At 48.1% G+C, this 12015-nt stretch overlaps 1 protein-coding gene across 2 annotated transcripts in view; it reads right to left on the bottom strand.

Moving 5' to 3' along the window:
• Positions 1 to 12015, bottom strand: part of SLC8A2 (solute carrier family 8 member A2) — a 627882-nt gene that overhangs the window by 42526 nt on the left and 573341 nt on the right. For both annotated transcript variants that reach the window (XM_085625255.1, XM_085625254.1), the window contains one exon: positions 6774 to 7049. In XM_085625255.1, the coding sequence (XP_085481381.1) occupies positions 6774 to 7049 (276 nt within the window). The remainder of the gene's footprint in view (positions 1 to 6773; positions 7050 to 12015) is intronic.

The raw sequence follows: 12015 nt of genomic DNA, 5'->3' as shown, positions 1-12015 counted from the left end.
TGTTACAAATCCCCGTATGACGGGCATTGTGACCCCGAACATACTTTCGAACTACAGGGCCTCCCATTTCATTGTAATAAATGAATGGGGTTTAAGCAATATACCCAACCCGACATACAATACCGAAAATGGGTGATACAGGTGATATCCCTCCTACATTTGCTGTATGGAGGTACCTCTCCAGTTGATCTTCCGCCGACAATGATGGTAACCCTTCAGATATGGAAAGACAAGATAGGACCCTCGGGTGGGTGGGACACTTGATGAAAGAAACTCCACTGTGGCAAGGAACCCGGGTACTGCAGGTCACAGCCCTGAAGCACTTCTCATCATATGACACTATAGACATTTCGACACTGGGAGACATCATGTCAGGCACTACACTGAAATCCTTCCTGGATCTGCAGACAGAATACGACTTGCATCACTCACAGTTCTTCTGAGATCTGCAGCTCTGGCATGCCCTTACCAAGTATTTCAGGGGGCTCACTGACCTCCAGACCACAGCTCATTGGAATAAAAAAAGTTACTTACCTGTAATTGTAGTTCTACAGTATTGGAATCTTTCACAGATTCACATGCTTGAATCATTCCCCATCGTTGAGATGGGAGTACCACAGTACATTATAATAGCAATGCAAGGATACACATAAACCAAAAAGGCCCTAGGCCCTATAGTTTTATAACATATTATAGTCATTGGTAAAAAAGAGACCAAACATAGGTTTGAACCAATCAGGTTAACCTGCCCTCTAGACTACTCCAGAGAGAAGCTCCAGTCCCTCAGATTTTAAACACCCGAGTGTAGGAGATACATCCAGATAAAAAAGAGTGAAGGGTGAATTCCTCCGGGGAAGAGGGTGGGTTGCATGTGAATCTATGAAAGATTCCAATATTGGAGGACTACAGTTACAGGTAAGTAACTTATTTCTTACTTCAGTATTGGAACTTTCATAGAAGCGCATGCTTAAATCAGATTAGAAAGCAGTTAAGAAGCACATTGTTTCTGTTACCTCTCTTTTTTAATGTAAAGAATGAATTCATAGATATATCATATGCAAACCCAGACATATACAAATACATCTAATAGGAAGGAGTAGAAAAACAAATTGGCATAGCCAGAAAAAAAGGATGGAGAGGTTAAGGAGAAATCTCACCATCACTGGAAAAGAAGTTGCAGTCCCACTTGACTCACTGCTGTTACATTGTGAACTGCAGAATCCAAGCAGTAATGCCTGGTAAAGGTGTGTGCATTCTTCCTAGTAGCTGCACAGCAGATGTCCTGGTTTGTCAGACCAGCAAACAGCGCTGTTGAGGCTGAAACAGTTCTGGTAGAGTGAGTGTGTACAGATGTCTGTAACGGCTTGCCCACTGCTTGATGGCAATAGCAAATGGCGCTGGAAATCCAAGGACCAATACTCTGTTTGGAAAAAGGAAATCCCTTTCGAGGAGCTCTGTAGGCCACAAAGAGCTGATTAGACTTACGGAAGCGTCTGGTCCTTGGCAAATAGAGCGTCAAGCATCTGTTGACATCCAATGAATGGAAAGCTTTCTCCGCTGGAGTGGAAGGATCTGGGAAGAATGTCTTGAGGATGAGAGGCTCATTTAAATGAAAATCTGAAGGGACTTTAGGAATGAACTTATGGTTTGTCCGGAGGACTACTCTATCATTTCTGAATTGGAGGAAAGGCTCCTGAATGGTTAGAGCTTGAATTTCCCTCACTCACCTAGCAGATGTCAATACTACGAGTAGAGCTATCTTCCATGAATTGAATTTGAGATCCGCTCTGTGAATGGGTTCAAATTGGTTCTTCATGAGCTGTGAAAAGACAAAGTTGAGCTGCCAGAGAAGTGGGGGAGGTCTGACTGGTGGATAGACCCTAAATAGTCCCTTGAAGAACTGCTTAACGATTCTAGATGTCCATAAGGAAGGAAAGGTATATGATCTCCTAAAGTGTGAGATAGCTGCTAAGTGGACCTTGATGGAGGAGTGAGACAATCCTGATTTTGCTAAGTGCAGGAGATAAGGGATAATCTCCTGAGGTAAAGAAGAAAAAGGATGCACATTAGCTTGTTGGCACCAAATTCCACAACATTTCCACTTCAGCCGATAGGTCTTGTTATTACTGCTGGCACGAGCGCTGGACAGTATTTCCCTGCATTCGGAAGGGAGTTTCAAATGGGTAAACTCATTGTGCTCAGGAGTCAAGCCAATAAATGACGTGATTTGGGATCCTGATGCCGCACTTGGCCCTGGGACATCGTTAAGAGAGATGGAATCCGTTTCAAGAGAATGTGATGTTTCTCTGAGAGTAGGAGGTGTCCCATAAACCAATGTTTGAACGGCCAGCAAGGAGTTATGAGGATCATCCTGCAGGGCTCAGCTTTCATCTTCATGAGCAGCCTTGGTAGGAGAGGAATTGAAGGAAAGGCATAGGCAAAGATGCCTGACCATGCCATCAAAAATGCATTCCCCCATGATCCCTGATGGTGATGCCAACTTGTGAAGAACTGGCATTTCTTGTTCTGGGGGGTCGCAAAAAGATCGAGATTCAGCTTGCCCCATCGGAGAAAGATGCTGTCGAGAGTGGCTTGACTCCGTTCCTATTCGTGACACGATGACTCTAGTCTGCTTAGAGCGTCTGCTGTGGTGTTCTGGTTGCCTTGAAGATGTTCTGCTCTTAGGGATACTTGCTTGCCAATTCCCAGATGCACTGCTCCTCTTGGGATAGGAAGAGTGATCTTATGCAACCCTGAATGTTGATGTAGTGCACTGTGGTGTCCGTCTGAACTAACAAGGCTGAGTTCTTTATTCTTGGCATTATTATTGGCAGGAAAGCTTATAAGGCCTGGTGAACCACGTTGAGCCCTAACAAGCTGATGTGAAGGAGGCGATGCAGCTTTTGACACTTGCCACTTACTTGTAAGTCTGGAAGGAAATATCCTCATCTGTCGAGGGAGGTGTCAGTAGTGGTGACCAAAGGAGATGACAGGACTAAAAAGGTGAGGCTGACTGAAATATTCTTATGATGTTTTCTCCATGAAAGAGCTTTTACCATGGCTGGGGTGATGGTGAGTAGATTGTCGAAAGATTCCTCTGCTTGAAGCCACTGCTTGTCTATTTTCTCTTGGAGAAGACAAATTCTTAACTGACAGAATGGAACTGGAGGGATGTAGCAGGACATCATCTATAGGAGGGATTTGTAACGGCGAACTGAAAGAGACTGTCTTTTTGTGTGTAAGTTCTGCTATTGATATTAGTTTTTTTTGTCTTTCGACCAATGGGAAAGCTCTGTTGAGCGTTTTGTCGAGCGTTGCTCCTACGAAGGTAATAGTCTTTGAAGGATCCAAGACTGACTTTTTCTAGATTCAGGATAAAGCCTAATTCCATGAACAGCGTTGTGCAGGCTGCGGTGGATGCTTGAGCTGCCTACATGGACGACGCCTTGACCAACCAATCGTCCAAATAAGGGAACACTTGGCATCTTTGTTTGCTGAGAAAGGCTGCCACTGGAGCTAAGCACTTTGTGAATATTTGCAGGGCACATTTGAGGCCAAAAGGGAGGACTCTGAATTGATAATGGCTCCTGACTATTGTGAATTAAAGGAATTTCCTGTGAGATGGGTGGATGTGAATCTAAAAATACGCATCCATCCTGGAGGTCGAGGGTGGACATGTAATCTCCTGGATTCTAGAGCAGCAGAATCTCCTGCAAGGAGACCATGTGAAAGGACTGTTCCTTCAGGTAGGTGTTGAGATTTCTCAAGTCTAGTATTGGTCGCAATTGCCTGAACTTTTTGCGGACCAAAAAGAAACGGGAATAGAACCTCTTCACACTCGTTATGATGCAGGAATTGGTTCTATTGCTCCCTTCCCCAACATTGCAAAAACCTATAAATGGAGGTGTAGATGTTTTGGAACAGATGGTTGAGGTGGAGTGGGAAATGGAATTTGAAGAAATTCTAGGGTATGGCAAAATTGAATAAGGTTGATAACCCATTGGTCCATAGTTATAGCCAGCCAACGATGAAGGTAAGCAGATATTTTGCCCCTAAGTTTATCTGTGAGGAATGAGGACTAGCTGGAGCCTGAAGGTGGTCTTTGGTGATGAGCTGAATACTTGTTCTGATGCCCTGCTGTACCTCTTGCAGAAGACCGGTTGTAAGCTGCTGACGGCGGCTGACATTGGGCATACTTGTGACAATAGGGCTGAGATGTAGAGGAGTAAGCAGGGTAGTGATACTGCTGGTACTCTCTTCTATAGGATGGAAAGCCTCTCCCTCAGGTGACACAAAAGAGCACCTTATGTAACTGGAGCACCCTCAAGACTTAGCAGCGGTGGTATCCGTCTTTATAGCTTGTATTTCCTCATCGACATGTTTGCTGAACAGGGCTCCTCCATCAAAAGGAAGGTCGAGAAACTTGTTTTGGACCTCAGGGCGGAATGAAGTAGTTTTAAGCTAGCCCCAGCAGTCTAAAACTGCTGCACCTGCCAGCAGTCTAAAGGCAGTTGTGGCAATGTCCATCGCACAGTCAATGACTACCAACGATGTGCGCTCTCCTTCCTGGAGAATCTTTTTGGCCTCTGATTTACTCTAGTTATGAAGCTGATCCAGGAAAAAGGAAAGATAGGACCACCTCTGGCGGTCATATCAGCCAAGAACTGCGAGAGAACTCGCTGCCCTTACAGTGAGGGCCGACACAGAAGTGAACCTCTTCCCAACATCCTCAAGGTGCCTGCCTTCTTTGTCTGGAGGTGCTGTGATTGGGACTGATGTTTTTTTTTACCTGCATTGTGCTGCCTGAGATATGACTGAATCAGGTTTCGGGTGCCCAGTGAGACAAGCAGAAGCGTGGTACTTTTTCTCCAGATGTGCAGGAACGCAGTGACTGTGGGCGGAGTCTTCATGACTTTCAAGCCCTCCTCCCAGATGTAATTCATGATGGGCATAACTCTTACGGTTTTCCTGAATGGTTCCTTAAAATCGTGAATGAAAAAGTCTGTTTGGGTAGAAGGCATAGGTAAGTCAAATCTCTTAGCTACTCGCTCTAATAAATTGTGGAACCCACCAATATCCTCGGATGGAAAATCAAGAGGAATTGAAGAGGGAGATGGTGGTGTGGGAAATGGTAATCATCCCATTCTTGGTGTGGCTCCCCTAACTCTCACTCCTCATGATCATCATCAGAAGTCGCTAGAGCCTGAAGCAAAGCAGTTCGCGATGAAAGGTGAACAGAAGTAGGTAGCAAGAGTATATTGTGCCCTGCAGTAGATTGTGGAATGGACGCCGGTGACAGTGGTGGGGTGGCTGGTGCTGCGATAGCAGAAGATGGGGGGAAATGCTTCTTGTAGTCTGATAACATAAATTGCAAGTCAGTGAGCAGTGCGGAGGGCATGCAAACCATCTCTTCCTGATGCTGCTGCTGATATTGGTCCTAAGGGACGTAGAAGCTGTGACCCGAATACTCTTCCTGCTCATAATCGTCTTATTGACACTTTACCTGCAGTTCTGATGGGCTTTGTGCATATCCCTAGGGTCCTTCGTACTCCTCCTCATCAGAGGCTTGTTCTTTTTGTAAGAACTTCAAAACAGAGACAAGAGCGCGAGTGTGTGCGTGTTTTTGTCTGTGTGTATAGGAAAACTCCAGGTGAAATCTGACAGACACCCCACCATACTCAACAGCACGTGTACCCTAATATTTACTACAGAAAACATTTTTTAATGGGGTGTAAAACCCCAAATTCCCCCTTGAAGCTATGCCCCTGCTCCTGGGAGCCCCCACACTCTCTTTCTGCCTCTCTCCTCTGGACTTTAGCGCTCCTCTGCCTGGCTGCTCATCTTGTTGCTCTCCTCCCCATGTCTCTCTGAACTCTCCTCACACTCAGTTCCGTTGATCCATGGCTCACAATTTGTCCGGTGCGAGCGGCGCAACAGCTCATGGACTTGGACCCGAAGGCTTTTCCGTGCCTGAGAGGGAGGGCTGGTGTGCACCTTTGTATGTGTGTGTGCACCTGTCAGTGTGCCTACCTCTGTCTCAGCGTGCGCTTAGAAGAGGAAGTGAAGGGGCATCTTTCAACGTGACTCACTGCGAGGGGGTGAGTGTAATTATCATTGTGTGTGTGTCTGTGTGTGTGCATGTATGTGTGCTGTGCGTGCTGTGCCTATCTGTTGGAGGGCGTTATCATAGTCTACTTCTGTCTGATTGTGCGAGTATTGAAGGGACTAGTCACTAGGGTGTTTGAAGACATTGACAATGACAGCGTCAATAACACTCGGATTGCCAAGACTTATTGGCGTTGCCAATGCTTGTTAACACTGTCCGGTCATTGGTGGCACCTCATTAGTACCAGTTTAACACCAAAATATAGCAATAAAAAACAGAAGGTGGACCAGTCACCGTTTGCAAAGGACCTTCCTCTGTGCAGCAACATGTGTCACTGTGTTTTTAGTAACTTTTGAACCGTTTGAGCTAGAAACAAAAATGTGTTTTTGTTAAAATCTGCAGATCATGCAGCAGATGATGGATTATGTGGCAAATTTCCAATTCAGTGAAAAACGACATGGCCGCACAATTGCATAATTCCAATAGCCCTGGTTACCAGCTAAATCCAGAATATTTTACTGAACTGGAAAGGTGGGACAATTTGTCAGAGACACAGTTTTCAACGGGTTCTAAAAATAGCCAGGGGAAACATTTCACTCAATTGACATTTCACTATCCACAACTGCCCATGAATCTGAACTACAGTCACTCTACTTTGGGCCCTTACCTGGTATGGAGGTTCCCAAAGCGACGAAGACCACAGCGGTTACGGAATCCTTCAGCCCTACGGTGCAGCCGAAGTGGGAGGCTAGGTCTCCGATGAGTGCGGTGAGCAGGCCGATGATAGTGATGCAGACCCAGAAGCAGGCCCAGCCATTCCCATATTCCGTTGGTGGCACAAAAGCGAAGAGCACCTTCCAGAAGACGGTGAGGAAATGCATGACGTAGTCAAAGCAGGAGGGAAGCCGCTCTTCCCGGCCATCATCCTCTTCCTCCTCATCACCTGGAAAATCGAGGATAAAAAAAGCCTCATGTTATATATCCTGTCATTGCACATTTTTTTGGTGTGCAGTCACTATCAAGATGAACGAAATACGTAGCAAGAAGTAGTGTTAGGCTAAGTCACAAATAGGCGTATTTTATGTGCTTGTGAAATGACAGAGGCTCAGATTTTCAAAGGTGTCACGGAATGCAGCGCAGCAGCCAAAAATGCTGTGCTGCTTTGTGTGAAAGGGAGAGAGGAGGACAGCGCCATATTCACAGAGATATGGCGCTCCCCTCCCCTCTCCCTATCGCTGGAGCTGACTTGAGCTGCTATGGCCCAAGGCACACACCTTAGAGCCATAGGGCTAGGGCAGTGGTTCCCAAACTTTTTTGACCTACGGCTCCCTTGACCAATTGCCCATTGGCCGCGGCCCCCCATTACAATACTTTTGTTTTGTGTGTGTAGGTGGAGAAGTGTGGCTCAATGTTTAGAGCGGCAGACCCTGATGCAGAGGTCTAGCCCGGTACCAGGGTTCAATTCCCCGCCTCGGCGGGTCTTGGGCTCAAAAATTCCACGGACCTGATAATTCTCGCCTCGGTGCCATTCCAATCATGGAGTGCAACTCTGGGCAATAGCTTGCTTAATCTCCACAACGGCCCCCACAATGCTAAGGATGCCTGGCCTCCACCTTGGGGGTGCCCAGGAGTGGACGCCTCACAGGGAAAGCCAGGATGGGTTCCACAGCGGTATTCGTACAAGTGCCTTGAGACCCTTGCGGGTGAGTAGTGTGCTATACAAGTATCAATTTAAGTAATCCGGAGCTCGGTAGTGCATCCATTTTAATCCCTGAAAATAATTGGGATGAAGGTGGGGATAATAGTGCATGCAATGCAAAGATATGTCTCCTCTCCCTTTCCACAATATTTGTACGCCCTCTGTTTGCTGTTCATGTGCGATCAAACTGAAGCTGGACACCTCCAGACGAATCCGGGGCCACTGGGGCGCTGCAGCGCACAGTTTGGGAACCACTGGGCTTATAGTTCCTTCCATCTGTTCGTGATCCACATAGGGTACAATGAGTAATTGCAATGGCTTGTTCGCTTTGTGATTTTCCTTTCACATTATGACAGGTCAGTAGCCTACCACTGAGGCTCATTAGGACACGAGGTCCACTCAGATGGCTCCCATGTGTCCACTTCAATTCCAGTAAAGCTATTAATGTCAAGAAAGACAAAGCCATGGATTCATTTAATAAAGCCAATTATAAGAATGTCACGGCATTCAGAGTACTGCTGGCGCTATACCTCCAATTAAGAAAGTTAATGCTGTTAAATACTGTCTGCCTATATCCGAACCACTGATTTAGCAACGAAACAGTAGCAATAGCCACAGTATGGAGATTAAAAAAAAAAACTTTCACAATGCCTCTGAACCACAGGATTCCGGTGCTGCAGGTCAGTCGTTTGTATGCTCCACTTCTGCAAGTCTTTCACTGTACTGACACATACATCAAAAGAATGTACTAAAAGCCAATACATTTGCAAGGGAGTGGGCTGCAGTGAAGGCATTCGAACACCCATTAATGTACTCAAAATGCCTCAACTGAACGGCAACATAAAAAGCCAGGACGGATAGTGTGGGCATCAGAAAAAGCCATCAGCAAATATGGACAAGCATACTGTTGAAAAATGGTATTCTGCAAAAGTGCTGGACCTCTTGTTACGAGGCGGTCCTCCAGCTGCTTCCGGGTTAATCTTGATGTGATAAGATATATTTTAGACAAAACCTCCCTACCCCTCTTTAAAGAAAAAGGACAACATCCGGTGTGTTCCTCAGTGTTATCAATTATGGGCAAGTCCGGTTTCCGAGCCAACCACAGCACCGAGACCGCCCTCCTCGCAGCCACTGACGACATCTGAGCCCTGCTCGACAACGGGGAAACAGCGGCCCTCATCCTCCTGGACCTCTCTGTGGCGTTCGACACTGTCTGCCACCGCACCCTAGTGCAGCGCCTCAGCAACGTCGGAATCCAAGAGAAGGCACTGGAGTGGATCATCTCCTTCCTCGCCGGAAGGACACAGAGAGTCCGCCTCCCCCCGTTCAGATCCGAGGCCCCCGAAGTCATCTGCGGCGTACCACAGGGATCATCGCTCAGCCCCACCCTCTTCAACGTCTACATGAGCCCCCTCGCAGCCATCGCACGCCAACACAACCTCAACATCATCTCCTACGCCGACGACACCCAGCTGATCCTCTCCCTCACCAATGACCCCGCCACCGCCAGGGCCAACCTACACGAAGGGATGAAAGACGTAGCCGAGTGGATGATGAACAACCGCCTGAAACTGAACTCAGATAAGACGGAAGTCCTCGTCCTGGGATCGTCGCCCTCTGCCTGGGACGACTCCTGGTGGCCCCCTGCCCTGGGCAACGCACCCAAACCGACGGACCACGCACACAACCTGGGCTTCATCCTGGACTCCTCCCTCTCCATGACCAGACAAGTCAACGCCGTCTCCTCGTCGTGCTTCAACATCCTACGCATGCTACGGAAGATCTTCCGGTGGATCCCCACCGAAACCAGGAAGACGGTCACCCAGGCCCTCGTCACCAGCCGATTGGACTACAGCAACTCCCTCTACGCCGGAACCACTGCAAAACTCCAGAAAAGACTCCAGCGGATTCAGAACACCTCAGCTCGACTCATCCTGGACATCCCCCGACACAGCCACATCTCCGCACACCTAAGAAACCTGCACTAGCTCCCCGTCAACAAGAGAATCACGTTCCGACTCCTCACCCACGCACACAAACACACAAAGCCCTCCACAACCAAGGCCCAAGATACCTCAACGACCGCCTCAACTTCTACACTCCCACACGCCAGCTCCGATCGACCAGTCACGCCCTCGCCGCCGTCCCCCGCATCCGAAGAGCCACAACGGGAGGAAGATCCTTCTCCTACCTGGCCGCCAAGATGTGGAACTCCCTCCCCACCCACCTCCGCCTGACCCAAGACCCCCTCGCCTTCAGGAAGCAACTCAAGACCTGGCTGTTCGAGCAGTAGCGGACCCCCCACCTCCCCAAGCGCCTTGAGACCCTCCGGGTGAGTAGCGCGCTATACAAATGCCTTGATTGATTGATTGATATATGGCAGTGCTGTAAGGAAATGAAGGCGCTTCTATTGTTGCCCTGAGGGAGTGACCAGTTTGGAATTACACAGGATCGTATTTAGTGCTAGCAAAGTCAAACAGTGAAGGTATCACATGGCAATGTGGGGGCCATGCAGCCCCGATCTTTTGTCCTTCATAAATACTGGAAAAAAACTAACACAAATATAAATAATTGAGAATATCCATCACTGTGTGCACTGGACACTGTGGACCACGATTCATTTGGGAAAATACAGTGAATATTAATGTCCTGGTGCCATCGACTTTCGAACGTCGTCTGAGGTGAGATGCCAATTCCAGTGGCTTGTGCTCTTGAAAACTACCCAAACACCAAGCTGTTTCCTGTCCTGCTGTCCTCATGTGGGGATTGAACATACTTTCAATGAGGGAAACGTCTGCTACCATATGTTCCTTCACATATGATCAATTATTACACTACGAGACAGTAAGTGCACCATCTAGTGGTCGCCAGGCACTGCGCTCCCGGCCTGCTTTTCAAGGGCTGGTGTAATTCAGAATGTCCTATTACTTACCGGTAATCTTCATTACTCCGGGACCCGTAGTCCTCGACACCTTCATAACAAGTGAGATTTACTATCTCACCGACAGAAAAAAAGAACGAAGGAATGCTGGACCTACCCTCCCCCTCCCACTGGGAGTACATAAGGCGTACCGGTCCCAGCATTCTTCCTGAAATACCAAGCCACAATGAAGGCCGGTAGACAGGGAGGGAGGGAGGGAAGTCATGAAGGTGTCGAGGACTACGGGACCCGGAGAAATGAAGATTACCGGTAAGTAATAGGACATGACCCCCAGGTCCCTACGTCCTCGACACCTTCATAACAAGTGAGAAATACCAAAGCAGACACCGGCATTCATTCCAAAAACACAACAAACCGCCAGGACAGCAAAACAAACCCATTGATTTATTGGAGACAAAAAAAGAAAAAACATCAGGAGCAAACAGAGCTCAACACCCCCAACGCAAAACTCCCATCATCCCCCAACAGATTGAGGAGCCGATAATGTCTGATGAAAGTATTAGAAGAGGCCCAGGTGGCAGCTCTACAAATCTCAGAGAGAGGAACACCCCGAACCTCCACCCAAGAGGCAGCCACCCCGTGTAGAACGGCCCTGAACCCCCACAGGAGGAGGAGACCCAGACAGAGAGTAGGCCAAGGAAATGACTTGCTTCAGCCAACGCCCGATAGACACAGAAGAAGCCTTACCCCCACGGGAAGCAGCCCCAAAGGAGACAAAAAGGGAGTCCGACTTGCGAAACACAGCCGTGCGATCCAGATAAACGCGCAAAGCCCGGCACACATCCAACAAGAACCACCGGGTACCACCAGGAGAATCCAAAACAGAGCCCAAGGCAGGCAAGACCAACTCCTGGCACCTGTGAAATTGGGAAGAAACCTTCGGCACAAAAGAAGAATCAAGGCGAAGCACCACCCCACTCTCCGTGAAGGACAAGAAAGGCTCACGAGCCATCAAGGCCCCCAACTCCCCAAGACGACGAGCAGAGGTGACGGCCACCAGAAAAACTACTTTGAGAGTAAGAAACTTCAAATCCACCTCAGATAAAGGCTCAAAAGGCGGATCGACCAACACCCGAAGAACCAAGGGCAAATCCCACAAGGGAAAGGAAGGGCGAGGCACAGGACGAGAAATAGAAAAACTGCGTAGCAGACGAGAAACCAGGTCCTCAACATCCGAAAGATTCCCCCACGGGGAACGAAACGCCCGAACTGCGGCCCACTGGGCACGTAGAGTGGACACAGCCAAACCCTTCTCGAAACCCTCCCACA

The sequence above is a fragment of the Triturus cristatus genome, chromosome 9, assembly GCF_964204655.1.
Source record: "Triturus cristatus chromosome 9, aTriCri1.1, whole genome shotgun sequence".
Lineage (NCBI taxonomy): Eukaryota > Metazoa > Chordata > Amphibia > Caudata > Salamandridae > Triturus > Triturus cristatus.
The sequence above is the reverse complement of the archived record's forward strand: the minus strand, read 5'-3'. Positions and strand labels throughout refer to the sequence as shown.